General features: G+C 40.9%; 2 protein-coding genes across 2 annotated transcripts in view; both read right to left on the reverse strand.

Annotated features, from left to right (window-relative positions):
* Nucleotides 1-1,179, reverse strand: part of PANX1 (pannexin 1) — a 36,402-nt gene extending 35,223 nt beyond the window's left edge. Inside the window, exon 1 of the mRNA XM_087821605.1 lies at nucleotides 948-1,179. Coding sequence (XP_087677731.1) covers nucleotides 948-1,128 — 181 coding nt within the window. The 5' untranslated portion in view covers nucleotides 1,129-1,179. The remainder of the gene's footprint in view (nucleotides 1-947) is intronic.
* Nucleotides 1,180-9,360: 8,181 nt separating this feature from the next.
* Nucleotides 9,361-24,520, reverse strand: part of HEPHL1 (hephaestin like 1) — a 61,611-nt gene continuing 46,451 nt past the window's right edge. Inside the window, exons 14-20 of the mRNA XM_016206786.2 lie at nucleotides 23,660-23,800; nucleotides 20,223-20,329; nucleotides 17,696-17,918; nucleotides 16,291-16,430; nucleotides 10,932-11,094; nucleotides 10,388-10,459; nucleotides 9,361-10,293 (exon numbers count right to left, since the gene is read on the reverse strand). Of these exons, the coding sequence (XP_016062272.2) occupies nucleotides 10,091-10,293; nucleotides 10,388-10,459; nucleotides 10,932-11,094; nucleotides 16,291-16,430; nucleotides 17,696-17,918; nucleotides 20,223-20,329; nucleotides 23,660-23,800 (1,049 nt within the window). The 3' untranslated portion in view covers nucleotides 9,361-10,090. The remainder of the gene's footprint in view (nucleotides 10,294-10,387; nucleotides 10,460-10,931; nucleotides 11,095-16,290; nucleotides 16,431-17,695; nucleotides 17,919-20,222; nucleotides 20,330-23,659; nucleotides 23,801-24,520) is intronic.

The raw sequence follows: 24,520 nt of genomic DNA on the forward strand, positions 1-24,520 counted from the left end.
TCCTGCCTCAGCTAGGATTATCATGTCTCTCCCCTTCTGGGGAAAAGGTAACATTTTTTGCCATCTCAAAATCTTGGCCAAGTTCTCACCTCTGCTTATGCAAATCTCACCCACGCTCCAAGGCTCCAACTTCTCACACAGGTACAGTCGCACCAGCCTCTCCCCTGGGACAACTGTGTCTAGCTGTCTGTCACACAGGGCCTTCCTGTTGACTCACTTTCTCCTGTGCTGAAAGTCAGATGGGCTGAGGAAGACCATAGACTTTTTAGCTACGTGATCCTGCCACCAGACTTTCAAATCTCACAGCACTGTTATGATCGAGTGAAAATTGACATGAAGGGGACTCATTCATCTCACATTCATAATAAGAATGTCCAGGTGGAGAATATTGGTATCTCCCTATTACCTGCCAAGTACAGGTATTTCCTATCATTCACAATCCAGCAGCACTAAAGTTTCAGTAAATATCAATCCAAATAAGATAACAAAGGGAGACTATACTTTTCATGGAGCACATGTCTACATATTCAGCATTTAGCCACTCAGGAACTTCTCTGGTACAAAATTTTAGGCGGCAACACCAATGTGTGCAGGGGAAAAGAGGGGAGACAGTTGTTCTGGGCAAATCTGGTGGCAAGGATGCCGGGCATAAGAGTGGAACATGCACACAAAGCCACAGCTGGGATCAGTGGGGCGCAGGAGACACGCTGAGGAGGGGGGATGCGAGCAGAGTCCACTGGTGTACGAATGAAGCACGGGGACAAAGAATGCTTCAGACCAGAAAACCGGGGCTACCTTTCTTCCCAATGTTCACGCCCATCTCAGCAATAAGCACTGCCTGGGGCACGAGGTAAAACCACTCCTCCGGCCTGGCAGTCTCAGGATGCCCGCTCCGCCCGGCCCGCGGCCCCCTCCCCCCGCGCCCCACCCCGGCCCCCACGCCCTACCCATGGAGATCTCCTGCGCGTAGGCCAGCGAGATGAGCAGCAGCGGCAGCCCCACGGCGATGTACATGACCATCTTGTCCACGGCCAGCTCCAGCCGCAGCCCCTTGAACCGGGGCTCCGAGGGCTCCTTCAGTAAGAAGTCCGAGAACACGTACTCGGTGGCCAGGTGGGCGATGGCCATGGCTGCGGCGCGGCCGGCGCGGCCTGTCCAGCCCCCGAGGGCAGGCACGGGAACTGCCGGCCTTGGGAGGGCTGCGCGGCGCCTTCACCCCGGCCCCGGCCCCGGCCCCGGCCCCGCCCGCGACTTTCGCTTTCCCTTTGCCGGCTCCCCAGTTGCTCCCACACCCCGCGAGCCTCGGTGCCTCCGTGCGCCCCGCCGTCCGCCCCCGCCGCCGCCGCCGCGCGCACGAGCGCTCGGGCTCCCGCCCAGCCCACGCCGGCGCAGACCCGCCCCGCGCGCCCCGCCCGCAAGGTGCCCGCAACGCGCGCGCGCCGCCGGGCCCCGCGCCTCTCCGGTCCCCCGAGGCGCGAGAATCGACCCGGGAACAAAGCGCTGCCCTCTCGCTGGATCCCTCCGCTCACCCCGCGGGGGTGCCCTTTTCCTGAACGAGGAGGGAGACCGAGGACCCGGGGGCGCGGAGCTCCCCGAAAACCGCAGTGACGCGGGGCGGAGTGGCACGGCCACATCCACGACCCTGGCATCTACATCCCCAAAGGGATCGTCCCGCCGGCAGGATGACCTAAGTCTGATTATTCTCGCGCTCCTCCCGTCCTCATTCTCCCACTTCCTGGCCCGGGACTTTTGAAAACATGTCTGAAAGCAACCCCTTCCCCCGTGGGCAGAATGACCCCCTTTTACGCCCCACCCCCAACATTTCCACGCGGTGACTCGGGTTCAAAGGAGCTGTGAATGCTTCAAAGAGCAACGGGTGCCACGAAAAGCCAATTGCGCGGTGTAGGCTGAGCATGTGTGGAAAGCAGGAGCCCGGAGCCCCTCCCCGAGCTCTGAGTGACAGGGAGGCGCGGGGCGGCCCTGAGGGTGACGGGGTCTCAGGCCGCGGTTGTCGCGGCTCAGTCCGAGCTTTTCTCCTCCTGCTTTCCCGCTCGGAGCCTTGGTCTGGGAGCCCGAAGAGGGGTGACCAAGGATGAGTGGGGTGTTGGGGGAGAGCAGCTTCTGAACCGCTTACAGAAAGTGGGTGCTGAGAAAATAGACAGGAGATGCTCTCATCAGGAACATTTGGAGCAGACAGGACCTTTAAACGTGAGGTCTCATTGGAGCCGGCAGGGCTGCCTTCTCTGCCCTTTGTAGGTGTGTGTGTGTGGTGGTGGCCCCTGCACACAAGCCTCTTCTATATGCCCTCAACTCCCACATGTACATCTCCACCTGGCCTGTCCTCTGAGCACTCGTCCAACGGCCTACACAAATCTCCACTTGGATGGCTCGCTGGACTTCACACTCAGATGGCCAGAACTGCAATCCGCATCTTCCTCTCAGCCTGAACTCTAGTCTTCTACATCTTGCTAAATGCATCACCATCCACCCGTCTGCCCACTTCCATCTCTCCCAGCTGCCTTAACCACTTCCAAATTCTCTTGCTTCTCTCTCCTAAATATAGAAAACCTGGCAGTTATTCTCTCCTGTGCTCCCAACACCCCAATTCAGGCCACTAGCCTCTCTCCTAACCACAAAGGAATGTATCCCGTAGGCCTGCAAGCGGGTCTCTTCCCCAGCTGCCAGAGGGAACTTCTAAAAGCTCCATCTGATCATGTCACCTCCCCCTTAAAGTGTACATTGCTTTTAGGATAAAATTCAAATTTCTTAGCATGGTCACTGACTGCCTCACCAGCTTAAAGTCACTTGACCCTCCTGTGTCTCAGTTTTTTAATCTATAAAGTGGTAATACCTTTCAAGATTGTGATACGGATCAAATGACAACCTATATAAAGTGCCTAGGACAGCTGCTGAGTGCTATGTAAGTATTATCTGTAATTGTTGCCCTCTATTTTTTGTTCTCAACGATAATCACAACTATAATCCATCAAGTGTTTGTTTAACTGTTCATTTATTTAATATTTGTCTCCCCCTTTATATGGTAAGCTTCACGAGTGCAGGTCCATCCCTGTGTATACAACTCTTATGTCTAACACTTTGCACAAATGCCTTGTACATCATAGGTCTTTTAATAAATATTGATTGTCTGAAGGAATCTAAAAGTGTTTCACCTTGAAAACAAGTAGCCCAACTTACATTTATTTATCCACACGCTCAAGGCATATGCTAGAAGCCAGAGAAGGGCCAGTTCTGGGCTTGGTAGATGGGGAAGCAAAGCTGAAGCGGACACATTCCATTTCCTTGAAGATCTCATGGCTTAATAAGAGAAATAAGGCATGTGCACAATGAACTATAATACAAGTTGGAAAGGCTAAGTGATTTTGTGAAAGGTGGGGTGTGCCAAGGGAGATGCATAAAAGATCAGGACCCAGATGAATCAGTCTGTTTGTGGCGGGCAGAACCAGGATGGGAGCCTCCTAGGAGTGAATGAAAGCATGGATGCTTTGACCCTTCTCTCCTTGTCAAAATCTACACATCTAACAGGCTCAAATGTCCCTTCTGGAAGCCTCCCAGATCCCCCAGTTGTGATGAATCACTCCCTCCCTAGCACTTTCTTCTTCTGGTCCAGTGTTTAGCTCATTGTGCCTTGTGTGATGGTGGATCGCATTCCTGCTTTCTCATTACATATCTAGTTCCTCTGAGGATCTGGACAGAATTTGCAGTTTTGTAAATTGCCCTCAGCCCTGGCAGAGTTTTTTTTTTTTACATTTAGCAGAAAGTCAATACACGTTTGTTGAACTTACAATAGAGGCAAGAAAGAGAACTTGCTAGCAAATGGGAAGTAGAGACATCTAACACTGATAAAGGAAAGATGAAGGCAAGGGAGTCAAAGATGAAAAGGGTGCAGCCAGAGAAGGTAGTCTGGCCTTTTTTCCCCCCATCAAGTATTAGGGAGTGTTTGGAGAGAAGTAATGTAAGTAGAGTTGTGCTTTAAAAAGGTAAATCTGCCAGCCACATGTAGAGTGGATTGAAACGCAGAGTAGAAGTGAAGAGATTGTTGAAATTTTGCACATGAGAAGTAAGGAGAGCCCAAACTGGTGGCCTGCCTTTGAGGACAGAGATGAAATGGCACAAAAGAAAGTGATAGTTAAGAAAGCCATTTTTCCTACTATAAAAATCAGATCAAACAATCTGACATGTACCACGGTTCTTTGGGAGGAAAAGGAGAAAGCAGCTTTAACTCCTAGATTTGCCACTTGCTTGCTGTGCAATCAAGGATGTGTCACTGGCAATCTCTGAGCCTCAATTTCCTCATTTGCCAATAAAGGATAATACTGCCTATCTCACTGGGCTGTTCTGAGTGTTACATGTAATAATATATGTAACAGTGCCTGCCACAGCATGGATGCTTAGCACTTGATAGCTGTCATTACCAACCTCAGCAGCTTAAGGTGTCACACAAGAGTGTATATAACATTGCTTTAAAAAAAATAGACTTTAATTTTTAGAGCCATTTTAGCGTTACAGAAAATTTGAGCAGATGGTGCAAAGAGTTCCCACGTACCCCCCACTCCTGCACTCATTTCCCCCTATTATTAACATCTTATACTGGCATGGTACATTTGTTGCAATTAATGAGCCAATATTGATATGTTAATATTAATTAAAGTCTACTTTATTCAGGTTTCCTTAATTTTCTGTTCTAGGAATCCATCCAGGTTACTACATTATGTTTAGTTGCATGGACCAAAAAAGGGCCACATACTAAACCTGACAAGCTCAGGGAAGGCCTGTGTGGTGGGCCTTGCAAACTCACAGGCTGAAAGTAACCACACAGGATGGTCTGAACATAAAAATTCCCAACTAAAAGCAAGTCATGACAGGCAGTCATGTCCTAGGCTGGTATCTTCCTTGACAAAGGTCAGTCTTTAAGTGAGCCTGTCTATTTTGCATCTAAAATAACATATCTTTAGAATGTCAGAGTAATCTTTTTCCAGACTCCTGAGGGTTCAATCTCCCATTAGAGCAAGAGACCACAGAAACCCTCATTGTCATCTTATTGCCCAAATACCATCTCTGTGCTGTAAATGTTAATTGTTAATTATCCTATACTCACCAATGTAAAAGAAGTATATGTCTCTTTGTTTTACTTTTTATCCAATCTCAGAGATTTTCCTGCTTTACTTTCTCCTGCCTCCCTAATCTACCACCAGTAGATTTCATGTAACCCCGCTTATGTCTTCTCCTTTGATTCTAGCGCATAAAATAAGCTGTAAGTTGCATAAATGTCTAATTACTATGTTGTGCACCTGAAACTAAAATATTGAATGTCAACTGTAAGGGGAAAAATTTTTAAGTTATTAAAAAAATAAAAATAGAAAACAATTAAAAAATAAGTTGTAAAACTGCATTTCTTGAGAGCATTTTCTCATTTTGTTAAGATTTTGCTTCCCAGCAATTGTCATTGGCTTGGTTCAAATAAACTGTTATAAGACTCTTTCTTTGACTGGACATTCTTTCATCAACAGTGGTCATGTCTCCTTAGCAACTCTTGGCTGCGACACTTTCTTAGGCTTTCCTTGTTTTTTTATATTGCTTTTTAAAAATCATTGTAAGGTACATTTGGGGATTAAATAGTCCTCCCTGCCCCCACCCCTTGCCCTAGTGTCATTTGTTAGAAGGAGACCAAAGCACATGTGGGCCCCAAAGCTACTGTCCCAGAACTGTTTTGTTTGTTTGAGACCCTTGACTTTTGACACTTGAATATAAGACCTTTTGCAGCCAACATAGTCAAAGTCCAAATAGTTGAGCTCACTACACTGTCTATTCTGTTTATATATTCATTCATTCATTTATTCAAGTGATATTTGCTGAGCAACTATTATGTATCTGAACTATGGTGCGTGCTGGGGATGCAGCAGTGAACAAAACAGGTCAGACATCCTTGCTTCCATCGAGCCTACATTCCAGTCAAAAGGGCAGACAACAATGAAACTAACCGACCAATTAAATGTTTATGTCTCGTGATAGGTGCTACAAAGGAAAACAATGGAAATAGGCACTAACAGGAAGAGAGACCCACTTTAGAGAGGGCATTCTGAGAAGCTCACAGCTGAACTACGGAAGGCAGGAGAGGGTATGAGGGTGCTGGAGAAGAAGAGTGTTTCTGGCATAGCAAGCAGAACATGCAAAGGCCCTGAGGCAAGAAAAAACTAGCAGGGCCTGAAAACTGATAAGAGCTCGAACAGAGTCAAAGTTGGAGAGGTGGGCATGGACCAGATCAGAATGGGCCTTATAGACCAGGCTAAGGAGTTTGAATATTATTTAAAGTGAAACAAAAATATTGGTAAGAACAAAGCCAGGATCCAAAACAGGGGTATTACTCTGAAGCCCATGATCTTTCTGCAGTGTTTGCAGTGTTGTAGGTCTATCCCCGAGGAAAATCCATAATTCTAAAATGGGTTATATGGGTGGGGACTGCCCAGAATGGGTAGGCAGGTGGATTAGAAACAGACCATCTAGATAGCAGAGAAAAGAAATGATCAGTGTGGGGACCATTGACTTAATGAACGAGATAAATGTGCTAAAAAACGTCAAGCAATGTTTGTGCATTTTTCTTGTTTACATTAGTATTTCTGTGCTCAGCAACTGGGGGCATTTTGGGTTTGTACAGAAAGGAAAAAAAAAAAGTGAAATGGAAAGACATTAAAGAGTATTCACCAAGAAGTGATGTGATCAGATTTGGAAGAACACTGCTGCAGCTATGTGGAGTGGGTGGAAGGAGCAAGAGTGACAGAGAGAGGCTGGTTAGGGGACTCCTGCAGTGACCCTGCTTGAGCAGGAGTTATGGTCTGCAGCCTAACGAGAAACATATTTTGAATTTATTAGCATAAAGATGGCTTTCAGATTCATGAAGATGGATGAGATAACCTATGGAAAGGTCTTTAACAAATTACCACACATTTGGTGGCATACATTTATTCTCTTTGAGTTCTGGAAGTCTGAAGTCTGAAATTAGTTTTACTGGAATAAAATCAAGATGTCAGGGGGCCATGCTCCCTCCATAGGCTATGGTGAAGAATTTGTTCCCTTGTCTTCTCCAGCTTTTAAAGCAGCAATCCTTGGCTTGTGGCCGCTTCCTCCATTCCCAAAACCAGCAGCATAGAATCTTGCTTCAGTCATCACATTGTCTTCCTCTGTTTTCAAATCTCTCTCTGCCTCTCTTAGGAGGGCATTTTGTGGTTATACTTATGGCCAATCTGAGTAATCCAGTATCAACTTCTCATATTAAGATCTTTAACTCAATCATACCTGCGAAGTCCTTTTTGCAATATAAAGTAACATTCACAGACTTGGAGATTAGGACATAAAATGTTTGAGGCCATTATTCAGCCTACCACAGAGAGTAAAAGAGAGATAAGGTCCCAGTGGCAGACCCTGGGGCATGCTAACATTTAAATCAGAGAAAGGACAAGGAACTAACAAAAGAGACTGAGACAGAATAGCAATTGAGGAAGATGAAGGCTGGCAGGGGGTCATGTTGCAGCACCAAGAAACTAGAGGATGTTTAGAAGGAAGGAGTCCTCAATCGATGCCGAGAGGTTGAGTAAGATGAACGTAGGAAGAAGCCAGGGGAATGGCATGATGTTATTGATTTTGACAAGAGTAGATTGGGATGGGGGGGAGCAGGGGACAAGGCACACTGGACTGAAGCCACTGGAATGGGGTGAGGAATGCATGGGGGGGTGGTACAGGCCGCCAGCGTGGACAGTGCTTTAAGTTCTGCTCTCAAGGGAACAGAGAAACTGGGTTGGACAGGTTCTGGAGTTAAGGCCAATGGCTCTTGTTTTGCTGTCTATTTTTAATGGTAGGCATTGCTGATGACTTCATGCAGGAGGAGACACTGATAACCGAGGGAGTAAAGTCCTTGAGAAAGCGAGAAGGGGTGAGGTCCAGAGCCGAGTGAGAGACGGGCCCTGCTAGAAGCAGGGCCACACCTTCTACTGTAACAGGAGGAAAAGGTGTGTAATGTGGCTGATTTTCTCAAAGGAGTGAGGTTGAGAATGAAGAAGTGTGGTATCCTTGAAGAAGCAATGTGTGGGAAGGGTTCTACTGTTATTTTGCTTCATTTCCTTTAGCAAGTATAACTAAGATAGCTGCTAAATATCTAAAATATATTCTCCTTTAACCATTCCCCCCATCCCAGATTTAATGATGGGTAACTTTTACTTAAAAATAAAGGAGAAACATGCAAATAGCCATCTTATGTGAAACTTTATTAAAAAGAGAAATGGTATAATCACGCTACTTTCTGGTTTTCGTGTTATTAAAAAAATAAACTAAGAGAAAAGGGAAAAAACTTACAACTAAATAATTTGTTGTCTAAGTGAGTTATAAATAAGTCATTTCTTATAATCATTATGATGAAATTATACAGCTGACACGTGTATGAAAACTGTAGAGCACCTACCACAAAATCACATTATGAGTGGTCAGCAGGGTGGAGTTCAGAGCCCTTTGGGTACCCTGCTTGATAGGACATTCAACCAAACTATGAACAGAACTATTAGCGTTCACATCCTGTTTTACGTAAAACTAGCTTCTATCAAATTACCTGTTTCCCTTCACCAAGATGAAGACAGAAAGTATGAAAGAACCTCCACCAGTATTTAGCAGGTCCTCCTCATTCATCTGGACACCCAAGTAGTCCATGGCTAAGGCAGATGTACTACTATCCCTAGTCTGGCATTGGCATTGGCATTGGCATTTTGGCATCACAGGGCCTCTTGCCCTGAGCTAAGGGCAATTTCTCAGTCTAGTAATAAACAATGTTGCTTTTATTAATCTTACACCTAACGTTTAGGCATGAATACAGAGAGCATGGATTGCCTCACAGTGGGCTTGAGTTTAGTTGTTCAATATTTTATTTTTGCATTTGAGCCTTGAAACTGTAATACTTATTTTGAAAGCTGATTTAATGGAGTAAAATATTGCCAGTGGGACGCTCTTTTTCTAGCCTTTCCTTTCCTTTTTTATCTCCTCCCACAAAGGGCTGTCTTTAAGAGGCGTGGAATCAAGAATTTTGTGAGATTCCCTTCTCCCCCCAACCAGTCAGCTGCATTGACGAATTCTTCCTGGCGTTTCTTACATGATGAGACAGTTTTTATTTCCTAGAAGGTGGAGACTTGGAAGGATCCTTTATGTGAATACAAAATCAGACTCAGGACTCAAGCCTGGACTCGCCTCCTGCAGAGATTCCCTCCATCTTAGAAGCGCCCACGAAACTCCCAGGGAGCCTCTGACTCCTGGTGGAGAACCCGGCCTGCTGGTTCACAGACTCCAGCCCCCCACCTTCTGAAACACATGCAAGTTCTCTAGTTGATTCTTGAAAATACAAACGTTGCCATGGAAACATTGTAAAAACTAATAACATAAAGTGAGTCATAAACATTCAAGTGTCCCTACGAGTTTGCATAAAAAACAGCAGCCATATTTTTAAAATGTTTATAACTTTGCCTTTTGTAACAAATAGTGTGCAGGCTATTTATATTCAAGTGGGGAAGGCTGGGAGAGCTGGCCGAGGCCTCTAAAATATTCACTTGGTCAGATTCTATCAGCAGATACTGACGCGACATTTCCATGAGCTCCCCAGAAAGACATTTTCCCTGGAACAGCTAAGGGAAGCGTCTTACTTAATAGGGTTGAAAAATCAGTGCTATTCCAGTTAGATGTCTGAGGCAGTATCACTCTTTCCAGAAGTCGTCCTTCTAAAAACTTACTGTTAGCTAAGAAAGCGCTGGCTGTCTAAGAATTATGAAAGGTGTAAAATAAAGATATCTTTCGAAGGGAGCCCGCACTTCAGCAAATTCATTCCGAGAACAGGCTAAGACTGTTCTGTTAGTCACACCCATTCTCCTCTCTCTGTATTTTATACCTGAGGATTATTCACAGCCCATTTAAAAATAAATAAATAAAAGCAAATTGCTTCGCTTGTGTTCCCGAGGATCAGAGCCCGATCCAGGGCACAGCGTCGACCTTCCTTGGTGAACGATGCCTTGTCCAGTTTCCCTGCGTTGGAAGAGCAGCCAGCTCACAGAGCATCGGTGGGGAGCGCGCAGGACTGGACGGCCTGGTAGGCCACCTGCTTCCTTGCAGAGTGCAGTCGGAGGGAGAGGACCATGGTGACAACCAGGAGGAGGAGGCCGATGATGAAAAGGATGACCAAGGCTGCTTTAGCTCCTCTAGGACCCAGATGCTTGCCAAAGAAATAGAGTTGCTCCTTCACAGGTTCTTCTGTGAAAAAGAAAAGTGAGATGTCAGTCCTCTACCTTTCCCAGGAGAGTGAGCACTGGCCATTCCCATGCAGGGTTCAGGGAGGGGTGGTTACCGCTGGAGGGCGTGGTGGCCGGGTGGGTCGCTGTTCCTGGAGGAGACTTGGTGGAGTAAGGAATCCTGTTGTCTGGACAAAGAAGACAAGTTGATTGTTTTATAAACAATAGAAGTAGGTTCTTTTCATGACAAGAGTTGTTTCAAGAGTTGTTTCATTTCACCAAGGACTTTATCCCTTCAGTATCTGTAAGTCTTTCTTGGATTCTGACTGTGTTACTCTTCATTCCACTATATATGCTGTTCCTACCCCAATCATCTTTTAAATTTCTACTCATCCATGAAGAGCCATCTAAACCATATGGCCTCTGTGGAACGTTGGCTCTTATCCCCAGACTGTTAACCATTGCTTCCTACTGCTGTTGCTGAATCCTGTGCTCTGCACTCTATTTTGGTATGTTTCATATTCTATTATGGTTACTATTTACATGTCTGTCTCTCTTGCTTGACTCTGAGCTCCTTGGGGGGATCTCATGCCTACTGTTTTCAGGGTCTACAGGAAGCTTGGTTCTATCCCCCCGCATCACTAGCAGACAACAGCATACCTATGTTCCGAAGGACTGTGTAGGTTGTTTCCATGCCAGCATGGATGTGATCAGACACATGACAGTGTAACAGCCATGTCCCTGGGTGATCTGCGAACAATTCGACGGTTTGGAATGTCCCAGGAAAGAGATCATATACATCTTCTCGATAAGATTTGTCTATCTGCAGAAAGAAGGAAATAATAAAGATAAGAGCAGAAATCAATAAAATCAAGAATATAAATATAACAGATAAATCAAAGGAACCAAAAGCTGGTCCTTTGAACAGATCAATAAAATTGATACTTGTGGTTAACCAGCATCCACAATGGCCCCCACCTCCTGGTAGTCATAATATTTGTAGTCCCTTCCTACACTGCATGAGAGTTGGTCTATGAGACCAATAGCATATGGTAGAAGTGACAGCATTCTACTTCCAAGAGTAGGTTATAAAAGACAGAGGCTTCTGTATTACACCCTCTCTTGCTTTCTCCTCTTAGATTGCTCATTCTAGGGGAGACCAGCCCCGGTGCCATACCCACATGGTGAGGGACTGAAGCCTCCAGTCAACAGCCCTGTGAGTGAGCTTGGAAGTGGATCCTCCAGCTCTGGTCAAGCCTGATAACTGCAGTTCCAGCTGACATCTCACTGCAGCCTCATGAAAGGTATTATATCAGAACCAACTAGCTAAACTATTCCCAGATTCCTGACCCAAAGAAATTGTGAGATGTTTATTGTTCTAGGTCACTAAGTTTTGGAATTATTTCCTTTGTAGCAATAGATAACTAATACAAACTGACCAAGGGAAAAAAAGAAGACACAAATTGCAAATGTTAGGATTGAAAGAGGGGACATTACTAAGACCTTATAGACATTAAAAAGGATACGAAAGGAGTATTATGAACAAATGTTCAAAAATTCTACAACTTAGATGGTATGGACAAATTTCTTAAGATGAAAACTGATAAATATCACTATTCAGGTTATCTTTTAAGGAAACTAAAATTATATTAAGACCTTCCATCAAATAAACTCCACATACATAGATCTTCATTGGTAAATTTTATCAAACATTTAGAGAAGAAATAATACCAATTCTAAACAACTTCCAGAAAAATAGAAGAAAAGAGAACACTTTAAACTCATTATATGAGGCCAGAATTACCCTGAAACCAAAACCAGACAAATAGTTTGCATGAAAAGAAAGCTACTACCAATATTCTTCATGAACATAGATGCAAAAATCCTTTAAAAAAATTAGCAGATTGAGTCCAGAAATATATAAAAAGGATACTGAATTATGACAAAATAAAGTTTATACTGGGAATTATAATTGGTTCAACTTTTGAAAATCAAATAATGTAATTTATCAATACACTAAAGAAAATCATCAAAAGACTAAAAATGAAAAATATGATCATCTCAATAGATGCAGAAAAAGCATTTGATATGACAGAAGTTAACATCTGTCCATAGTAAAAACTCTCAGCAAACTAAGAATAGAAGGACTTACAAAAAAACCTACAGCTAACTTTATATTCAATGATGAATGACTAAATGCTTTCTCTTAAGATTAAAAATAAGTCAAAGATATCCACCCTCACAATTCATATTCAACATTATAGTAGAACTACTAGCCAGTGCAATAAGGCAAGAAAAGAAATAAAAGGCGCACAGATTGAAAATAAATAAGATTGTACCTATTCACAGATAACATGATTGTCTATGTAGAAAACCATCCCCTCAAAATCTACAAATAGCTACTAGAACTAGTTTAGCAAAGTTGCAGGATATAAGCTCAATTAGATAAAAATCAATTATATTTCTACATATTGGCAATGAACAAATAGAAATTGAAATAAAGACAATACCATTTATACTATCACCAAAATCCATGATATACTTAGGTGATAATCTAACAAAACATATGCAAGATTTGTATGCAGAAAACTACTGAAGACTGATGGAAGAAATCAAACAAGATCTAAATAAATAGAGAGATACACCATGTTCATAGATTGGAAGTCTCAATATTAAGATAGCTATTTTTCCCAAACCAATGTACAGATTCAATGTAATTCTAATAAAAATCCTAGAATTTTAAAATAGAAATCAACAAGATGTTTCTTTTTAAATTTTATTTTTCAATTACTGTTGATACTCAATATTACCTTACATTAATTGCAAGCTATTTCTACAATTTATATGAGAAGGAAAAGATACAGAATAACTAAAGAAATTACCACCTGGTTTTAAGACTTACTATCACACTAAGAATCAAGACAGTGGCATTAAATAAAGGACAGAAATGTAGTTCAATGTAACAGAATACAGAACCCAGAAACAGATCCACATATATATGACCAATATGATTTTGACATAGTGGTAGTCTTTTCAATGAATGGTGATGGAACATTTTGACATCTATATGCAATAAATAAACCTTGAACCATATATGAAAATTAACTTAAAATGGATCAGAGCCCTAGATATAAAACCTAAAACTATAAAACTTCTAGGAGAAAATCTCTGTGACCTTGAGTTGGGCAAAGATTTCTTAGATATGATACCAAAATCATGATCCATAAGGGAAAAAATGATTAATTGGACTTCATAAAAATTAAGAACTTCTGCTCTTTGATAGATAATGTTAAGGGAATGAAAAGATATCACAGACTGAAAGAAAATATTTACAGACCTCAAATCTGGTAAAGGATTTGTATCCAGAATGTATAAAGCCCTCAAAAATCAACAATAAGGAACCAAACAATTTAATTAAAAAATGGACATAAAATTTGGGCACTTCACCAAAGAAGATTTACAGATACCAGAGGAAAATAAGCACATGGAAATCTGTTCAATATCACTAACCATTAAGAAAATGCAAATAAACAAATATCACACGATCTCACTCATATGTGGAATCTAAGGAACAAAATAAATTTACCAACAAAATAGGACCACAGACATGGAAGCATGAAACAGACTGACAGATCTCAGAGGGACGGCGATAAGGAGGGCAGGAAGAGATTGATCAAGGAACTTATAAGCATATATGCACAGCCCATGGACACAGACAATAGACAAGGGAAGAACTGGAAAGGGGTGGAAGATGGGGGAAGGGAGTAAAGGGGAGAAAATGGGGGGCATCTGTAATACTTTCAACAATAAAATAAATAAAAAACAAACAAACAGTGAAATACCACTACACACATAATAGGATCGCAAAAAAAAATTTTTTTTTTAAAAGGGAGATACTAAGTGCCGACGTGGATGTTATCACATGCTTCTGGTGGGAATGCAAAATGGTACCACCTCTGCAGAAAATAGCCTGGCAGTTCCTCAGAAAGTTAAACCTACACTTATCACATGACCTAGCAATCCAGCTCCTAGGTACTTGTTCAAGGAAAATGAAAACTTATGTTCACACAAAAACATGTACACAGATGTTTATAATGATTTCATTTGTAATAATCAAAAATTGGAAATAAGCCAAATGTTTCTCAACAGAGGAGTGAAAAAACAAACTGCAATATATCCATACAGTGGAATACTACCCAGCAACCAAACGGAACAAAAGTACTGATACGCACAACAAGACGGATGCAATGCAAGTGCCTACACTAAATGAAACAAGTCCCACTCAAAATTCTACAAACTGTATGATTCCATTTACATGACATTCCTGAGAAAGCAAAGCTATAGTGCTAGAAAGCAGATCAGTGTTTGCCAGGGGTAAGCATGGGGAAGTAGCTGACTCTAGAGAGTGCAACAAGAACATTTTAGGTGGCGGTGGAGGTGTTCTATATTTTGATTAGCATTGGTTATACCACTGTATGTGTTTATTAAAACAGGACTATGCACTAAAGAGGGTGAATTTTACTCAATGTAAATCATACCTTAACTTAAAATCTTTATATAAAATAATTTTATACATGCACATAAAATTTTATAATTTTATTAAATTTTATAAAAGTTTAATATTACTTTTAAAATGTGGGTTTAAAAAGCCAAGTTCTAGACTGATGGTTGCCAGAGGGGAGGGAGGTTGGGGAACTGGTTGAAAAAAGGCGAAGGAATTAAGAACTACAGATTGGTAGTTATAAGACAGTCACAGGAATGTGAAGTACAGAATAAGAAATGGAGTCAGTAATATTGTAATTGTAATAACTATGTACGGTGCCAGGTAGGCACTTGAATTATCAGGTGGGGGAACCACTTTGTAAAGTATATGACTGCCTAACTACTATGCTGTACACCTGAAATTAATACAAAATAATATTAAATTAAACTGTAGATGAAAAATAAATAAATAAATAAATAAATAAATAAATAAATAAATAAATAAAGCCAAGTTCTGAAAATGAGCATGGCCATTTAACATGTAAAACTATAATCGTTATAGGCTAATACTTGGTGCCTTAAAGTATGTTGAATAAATTTACAGGGAGGAGAGGGTATTAAGAGTTTACTAAGTTACTGTTTATTCCTGTGTAACTAGAAAAGGGCCAGTGTGGGTTTTCCCTGCAAACAGGAGAGATTACTCTGTTCTACTTCCTTATAGACTGCGCTGAGCGCTTGAGATGACAGACTATTTGGACCTTGTTCCTGGAGATTCTGATTCAGCAGGTCTGGGGTAGGGCCTGGCAGTTTGTTTCTTTTTAAAAAATCTTTATTGTTGAAAGTATTACAGATGTCCCCCTTCCCCCCCCATCGGCCCCCTCCAGCTCGCTCAGGCCCCTCCCCAGGCCTTCGCCACGAGATTGCCTACGTCCATGGGTTATGCCTATACACACATTGGTTTCTTATATGTGTATAGGAAACCCAGGTGCTCTGCGCAGCCAGCACCTACCATATGGCCCAGATGCTAGAGAGACAGAGGCCACACGTGATCCAGATCCAGGGCAAAAGCCTAGATAATGTTTTGGGCCCTGGCCAAAGCTCAGAATAGCTCCTTTACTAGATAGGGCTGTTCTGTTGGCTAATCACATAGAAAAGAAGTGGGAAAAGGAAAGGGAAAGGAAAAAAGCAAGGATAAGAAAAGGGGACAAAGATACTGTGGGCGCTTTCCTATCCAATATAAACAGCATAATCCAGAGCGGTCAGAATTATTCTCACATAAGTGATGAGAAAACTCATCTGAAGCTCAGAGAAGTTTTCTTTTTTGTTTTGTTTTTTTAAAAGCACAATAAGATATATGTACATATTAAGAAATTTCTGCCAGGGGAAGAGTATAATCACATTATTCGGTTCCATTCTCTAATATTGACCACCCCCCACAAGCCTTATTGCCAGATAATCCTCTTATTTCACAGTGGAAATGCACTGAATTTATTAGGTCAAAATGTCTCCTCCCCGAAAGCATTTTCCTTATACTTACTTTGAAAAGAAAGCTCTCAGCATGGTAATGGATGGTATGGATATCCACTTCACTTCCCATTCCTAACAAATACCAGTTTGTCATTGTATCTTCATTCATGATGAGGCCATGGAGGTTCCCAAAAATCTTTCCATTAATAGCTAAGACGATGAAAAGAAAATAGCTTTCGATCAGTGAGAAAACGCTCATTACTTCATCTGGGTCAAGCCAATCTTTAAGTCATCAATATTCTCAACTGCCTGATAAAAATGGAACAGTCTCATTTGCACTTACCAATGTTCTTACCCTTCTAGACCCCAAATTCAGATTGCTAAGAAATCCTTATACAAAGAAAGCTAGAAAAGAGAAGTAGCCATTTATTTTTGAAAGCTCCGTCTTGGGTCGCATTGTGTGCTGTTTACTTGTTTTCTCGATACATTCACTTTATGGAGTAGATTACATTCTCGTTTGTGAGGCAGACAGGTTTATACCATTCTATAGCTGAGTGGACTCAAGCACAGGGACTCGAGTTCATATAAATCATAATTGAACCAATTAGAAGTTATTTTCCTAACATGTCGCTTTCTGAGAACTACCTTGAGGAAAGTCTCTAAGCCTGGCTGACTCTCCAAACAGCTTCACACCAGCTGAGCCCATGACCTCACAGTGATCAAAGCAAGTTCAAGCTGGGATGACATGATGGGGGACTCTTGCTCCTTCACTTTCTACTAAGTTTTTATTCTGTGCATCATGACACAACCAAATGAGTTACATTCATTAAAAATAGAGAACATACTAAGGAACTTTTGGGAGAGGGGAGCAAAACAGGTAGGGGAAAGAGTAGCTGAATCTGGGATCAGGCTAATTCTGATCTATATTAGCAATTAATTCACTTTGTGACCTTGGGCAAGACCTATCTTTTTGTACACTTTTGGTCCAAAGTAGATCTTGGTGAGAGAGTGTAGGTGTGTTAATTAAACACATTAGTTCTGCTTAAAAAAGTACCTTAAATTAAGTAGAATTAAACAACACGGAGACATTAAAACAGAAATTTGGTGATGGTATTTTATATCCCAGAAACAGTTCAACCAGGCCCTTAAATTTGATCAATTAGATATTGTCATGTATTCTTATAAAAATATGCCAATATGTGATGATTCATTTTTAAAGAATTGTTTCAGTCTTAAAATTTAGGGATCCCAGCATTCAGAGGTAGAGCTCCCTAAAATAGCAGGTCCACAGCCTGGCTGGACCTTGCTGGCTTGACTGGTTCCCCATGAAGGCAAGATTTATAGGCATTGCTTCAGTCCAGGTGCCCCTGGGGATGGGGAAGGGATCAGAGAAGGAGGCTGGGGACCTCCTACAGTTATAGGAATTTCTATGAGCTTATCTCACCAAGGGTCTTCTTTTTAAATCTCTGATATACCATGCATTCTGTTGCTCTCCTCGAAATCATCAGTGCGCTTAAAATCTCGTGGATCTTTATTGAGATACTTCTTAATATTGTCATCCAGATACCAAGATTCATTTTCGTTGAATACCAAAAACAAGAGAACAAATTCATAATCAATATCGCTTCTTCTTCCCTTTTCATTCAACACTCCTTCTCTGCATATAATCAGAGGACCCATCAAACCACTGTATGTATCCTGAAAAAAAAGAAAGCGGTATTAGAAGAGTTTTAAAATAATTTAATAATACAGATTAAGTGCTTGTAAGAAAGTCGTTGTAAAAAGACTACTGAATACAAAATAAGTACTAAGAAGCCCTGAAGAAACAAGGTGATCTTTATTAAAATTCAGGAATATTCCTAAAAATTTGCCACAGAGTAAGCTCCTTGAGGGCCCAGGCTGTGTCCCTCACTTATCGCTAGTCTCAGAGCACAGTCCTGGATCTAGTACATGGAAAGTGCTCAATAAATATTCAGTGAATAAATGAATGTTTATTTCTATTTTTCTTTTGACTTTTCTTAAAAAAAAAATTTTATATGTCTTTATTGATTTCAGAGAGAGAGAGGGAGAGAGAGATAGAAAGACCAGTGATGAGAATAATTGATTGGCTGCCTCCTGCATGCCCCTTGCTAGGAACTGAGCCTGCAACCCGGGCATGTGCCCTGACCAGGAACTGAACCTCGATTTCCTGGATCCTAGGTCAATGCTCAACCGCTGAGCCATGCTGGCCAGGCTTTGTTGGCTTTTTGAGTGAGATTGTATTTGTAGCTCTATACACATGCTTATATTCCACTTTCTACAGGTAAAAGCTAACTGGTGATTAGCAAATGATACAGGAACATGGATATCCTCCATGCCAAGTTGTTCAGCCCAAACTTTCTTTTGAGGGAAAACTCCCACATTTCCAACTGCCTACTTAGATACTCCTGCAACAATTCCATCTGCTAAGCACTTCCAAAGTGGAACTTTGTTATTTCCCACAAACCATTTCCTTTTCCTGAGTTCTCTATTTCTGTTAACAATGCTATGATATTACCTGTCATTTAGATCAGATAACTTGAGTTCAGTGTTTAATTCCTCTTTCTTTCTCACTTGGTTCCATCCCATTTGCTGTCAGATCTTACATTTCTTTTCCCTTCACCATGCCTCTCCATTCTGCGACTTCCTTTCCACTCCATCTGCCACCCTTCTAGTGCAGGATCTTAATACCTCGCCCCCACTAGAAATCAGCTCCTGTCTGGTCTCTGGCTCACTCACCTCCACCCATCCTGTTGACTGCCATTAGATTAATGTCATCACTCCCGTCACTGGAAGTCCTTGGTGAATCTCCCTGGCCTACCAGAAAGAAAGCAAATCCTCAGCAGGTCCTTAAACCCGGAGCTTTTCCTCAATGGGTTTTTCTAGCTTAAGCTCCTCCATTGCTTTCTTGTCCTATTACCCATTTGGCTAAATGGGACTCTCGACATTTTGCAAACACACACCTACTTTCCTATTTTCGGCTTTGCTCACGGTGTTCTTTCTTCCTAGACTCTCTTTCCCCTGCACTGCTATAGAACTCACCAGGTTCAGAAATTTGTCATAATTATGGCTGTGCACATGCATTATTTTCCCCAAAGTGTGTAAGTTCCTTCAAGATAAGAATATTTGCATCACTTGTAATACTTGGTAGAGTCATTTGCAATAACAAGTGCTCAATAAGTATTTGTTGGAATGTACAAAAAAATTAAACAAATATGTGTGCATCTCCCATAATTCCAAAATGCAAGTTTACTTTTTGAAATGTCTTGTACGTCACTCTGTAACTCCTGCACTGTTCAGTACAGCTCAAGGATATTAATGCAGGCATCTGATACTTAAGAGGAATGTTAAGATAATCTTTTATTTTTTAAATAATGGGCAATACTTACATTTTATATCATGACTTTAGTTTGGACTTTGATTTATGACATATAATTAAAAACTGGTTGTTTTACCATGTATATCTCTGACTCAATAAACAGTGAATCTTTGCCTTTAATTTCTATATAAAATTAGCCTGTTATTATTCAAATAATTTGTAGTTCCATTTGCTATGTTTGGAATGTGCTTTCTTTTCCTGAGCCCTGATGCTTTTAAAAATGATAGATTCCACACATCAAAAACTATGGCATAAATTATATTAAAAATATTTTTATTTTATGGTTATCTATTTACATAACCTCTTTGCTTCAAACTACTATGTAAATTCTAAATTTGATAATTGAAACATTGAGATTTTATTTGTTCTATTTCCCCATACTTTAGACAGTAAGATAGTAAATATTTTTTTTACTTCGTTGGCCATAATTTCACAACTACTCAAGTCTACCGTAAGAAATGTAAACAAGTGGACTTGGCCACAGTTTGAGACCCCTGCTCTAAACCATGACAACCCTTCACATATACCCACCAGAGTTGTGATAACTTAATAGTCAACTTAAGGCCATATTATTATGAGCATGTTGGTTGCTCTCTTCACCTTACCTTCACAAAGTTTACTGTTGAATAGTAAACCCACGGAATACAATTTGGGTCAGATGGCCCTGGGCCAGACCTTTTAGGGACATTCCATATGTAAGTTTTTATTTCTCCTGAAACAAGCGAGAAGAAAAAGAAATGATTTACGAGTGTGACCTCTATTCCATGTGATTTAGCTGGAGTATACAAACAGATCTTTATGTACTTTGGTAAATGTTTATTGCTGGGGAGAAGCACCCATTCATTAGAAATGTTCCCATTAAACTCACATCTTGATTTTCTGCCATTTCAAAGTGGCATATATTTCATTTCCAACTAGAGATTTCCTTTTAGTTTGCTCTTCCTATTATTAACTGATGTTTACTCAGGAAATGAAGACTTATTTCACACCTCACTGGTTTTTGCCCTCAAACTTCATGTCGCTCTCCCAAGAGCTATGTTCAGGCTCCCTTGAGTTATCATGGACCTCAGCCTTGGGTTCTTATGGAATCACCAGGAAGCTTTGTAAACCCTCGCTGCTCAGGCCTCATCCCAAACCAATGAAATCAGAGTGCCTGAGGTCTGGGACTAGGGCATCAGTATTTTCTTAAAGCTTCTCAGGAGATTTTAATGTGCAGGCAGGTGAGATCTAGTTAGAAGCAGAAAGTCAGAGAGATCTAATTCCAAATATCAACCCCATGACTTCCTATTTACCCAAGCTTTGACAACCTACTTAACCTCACTGACCTTTAGTTTCCTTTCTTCTAAAGTGGGTTAGTCATCCCAGTCTTCAAATTGTTGTAAGGATTAAATGAAATTAAATACCGAGGATAGTGACTCACATTGAAGGTAGTCAATAAATGTTAATATCTATATATATGCTAAGAACAGATGTATGCACTCCCTGTTGCTAGACAGCATATCTACACGACCCTCATGGCCATTCCAGAGCCTTGCAGAGGAGTCATAAATGTACTCATGAATTAGAAAGATAATTACATCATAAACGTCTCAAATAAAAGCCACATTTAAATCGTTATCTCCTTTTGAACTGTGTCCCATCCCCACTCCCTCAGGACAAATAACCTATAGCTGAATGTGAGGCGCAAAGGAAAACAGAAGTAATGCTTATGTGTAACTTTGCTCCGTGTGGGCTCATACACCAGTGGGTTAGCAAAATAACTTCAGGTCTAATTTCCAGTAAGTTTCATTATCACCTCTATGCCTCGTTAATCGAAAGATAAACCGCTGATATTTAGCTTCCTAAGTGCAAGTGGCTACGGGGGTGGTATTGTTAAAGTTGGAACAATCCAGCAGAGAGCACAGCTCTAAGTAAAAAGAAGATGCTTGATAACTGTTTTCTGAGTCATTTAATTTTGAGAGAGAAGGAGAAATTTGATAGGGGTTGCTTAGTTTTCTTATAATGCTAGTTGGCTCTTGTTATCTTCTGCATGCCCAGACTACTCTTTTTTTCTCCAGTTTGCCAGGGCTTTCTGCACAAAGTTAGTGTCTTGCTCCTACCCCCATCTCTGGGCTCTCCCAAGCCTTTCAGCCTGCTGGACCCTTGGGATTCTCTCCCTCTGATTTCCAGCAAGAAAAACGCTCCTTTGTCACTCCCCACTCCCCTAACCGTCACATCAAGCACTCTTTGAAGGCCAGCCAGCCTAGAGCGGCGCCCCTTGCACAGCCTCACCATTAGGGCACAACAGTCTGTGAAAGTACCCAGCTTGTCCACAGCTCCACCAGGGGCTGACTGGCACCTTCCTTTCTCTCTCTCTAGAGATGCTTTCGACCATCAAAAATGAATAACTTTACTTAATGGGCTTTTGGGGCCCATTTTAAAACATTTGCTTCTTCATCTATATGAGGCAGATCTATTATAGAAAATCGAGAAAGTACCAAAAAATGTGAAGAAGCAGAAAAGAGTATCACTCAAATATCACCACAAAGATATAGAACCATTATTAACATTTTTACTTATTTCCCTTCTGGCCTTTCCTCTATACTTGTATTTTGCTTAACATGATACCACAAGTGTTTCCCATGTCATTCAAACCTTCTTAAATATCATTTATTGGCTGCTTAATGGTCCACTGTAAGGATAGTCCAAAATTTACTTAACTGTTTTCCTATAGACAGACGTTTAGTATGTTCATGAGAAGCTTCTTGAAGCAGCAAAACACAGGCTTCTGTTACTGGGGGTGGGGGGGGGGGAGTGGGGGTGGCAGAAGTTGGAATAGCAGCCAATGAAGATTTTCCTTCCCCCAGGCCCGTCCTTGTTTAGGTACCTTGCTCACATTTTCTACTGATGCATGAGATTGTTTTCTTTTCTCCTTTTTATGCATCTTTACTTTTTTTAAAGTTCATATGACTTTTATTATAATTACTATAGTATTAAGTATTATAATATTACTATACATAAGAGGCAAAATGGAATGTAACCACCCTATAATTATACTACGGTTGCTGTCAGTTTCATACCTGAAAGTCACAGTGGCTCTTCACATTTATTCCAACCACACTTCAACTATGTAAATGTTATAGGAAGCTGCCTAAATTATGAGATTTCCCATCCCTTCGGTGCATCTTTTAAAACCCAACTGGAGTTCTTCCTCCTTTATAAAGCTTTACCTAATTATTCTTTTTCTTAATTGCTCCTAAAAGATCAATCAGTCTTCATGGATTTTCCATCTCTGAAACTTTTATAAACATACCCAGACATATTCTTGAAATTCATCACTACTTAGAATTTCATCATTGTCTGGAATCCACACTACTACTGAAATGATTCCCCTTGCTTGCCTTTTTTCTTCCAAACTCATTTGAAGCATCTTGAGAAAAATGTATGGTTAAGAGGTCAAGTTCTGATGTCAAATAACCTGGGGTTCCCCCATTACCTGGTCAAGTTCTTTATTCTCCTATGCTTTTGTCATCTATTAAATGGACATAATATACCATATTTCATCAATTATAGGATAAACATTTTCACAATTTAATATAACTGAAGTCAGGATGTATGTTTCAATCAGTGGCATGTTAAAATTTAATTGGTGGAATGTTTTTTCTTTTTTTAGAAACAGATAAAATAATGATGGATATTATAATCAATGGTATCAGATTTAATGAACTATTAGTGTCTACATCACTGGGTTATTATAAAGATAAATGAGTTTTGTGGGTTTTTTTAAATATAAAGCATAGCACCTGGCACAAGGTTAACATTCAATATGTATTAGCTATTACCACATCTTACTAGGTTTTTAGGTCCCTAATGGACCCTAGAACCTCCATAAACGTTTGGTCATTGGATGAAGATGGTCTCCTATTGGGAGTAACTAGGTGATGGCTGGAACACATTAACATTAAGATGAGCTCTTCAAGATCCTTCAGAGATCAGAAAAGGTCAAAAAAGAGTTGAGTCTGGTGTCCTCACCAGGACAGAGCAGATCGCTGGGGTAACTTACCTGGTTTTGTCATGGACACTTGAAGTCGTTTCCCACTCTCTGTGTTCTCCACACCATGGGCAGAGATGGAGTAGGGCCGTTTGGCTTTGTTCTTAAATATGATCAGGATAGAGTCACCCACCTCGGCATGTATCATGGGGCCTAAAGGCAAAACACAGGTATGCGTGCATTATCGTTGCTCTTTCAACACTGAAGTGATTTAAATGTAGGTAGTGTTTGGCAAAATAAAACAAGGGTTAGCCTCTTCATTAGTGTTATTTCCTCTAGAAGGCCATATACATAGTATTAAATAGCATGTAGTTTTAGCAATTGGACCAGTTTGGGTCCAATTCCTGCCTCCTTTGCTTATTAGAGAGGCCTTGTAGTCAAGGCCTGCTTGAGTCTCAGTTTCCTTTTCTGTAAGATGGGTTTAATTACACTTTTCTCATAAGATTAAATAAGATAATGTATGTAAAGTGCTTATTTCAGTGCACTGAAAGACAGTAATAAATGCTTAAATTTCAACTGCTATTTAGACATAATCTCCAGGAAAAGCCATATCCACCATACAAAGACTTTCAGTTGTTAGCCCCGTGTTAAGTCTGTGTAACCTTTGTTATGTCTGAAATTGCTCACTATCTGGTAGATGGGTGTAATAATAATAATAATAATAATAATAATAATAATAATAGTAAGGATCCAATGAAATAATGTATATAAAAGGGATTTGAAAGATAAGAACAAAATTTAAACATTTATATATTGATTTATGATCAATACAGTGATTTCACTAATGCATACCCAATGCTGTTTCTCAGTATTTGAATAGTTGATGAGATGCGCTCTCATCAGCTCCTCAGATGTGAGCATTTCTGTTAGAAG

This window comes from Miniopterus natalensis, chromosome 11, assembly GCF_054644295.1.
Source record: "Miniopterus natalensis isolate mMinNat1 chromosome 11, mMinNat1.hap1, whole genome shotgun sequence".
Lineage (NCBI taxonomy): Eukaryota > Metazoa > Chordata > Mammalia > Chiroptera > Miniopteridae > Miniopterus > Miniopterus natalensis.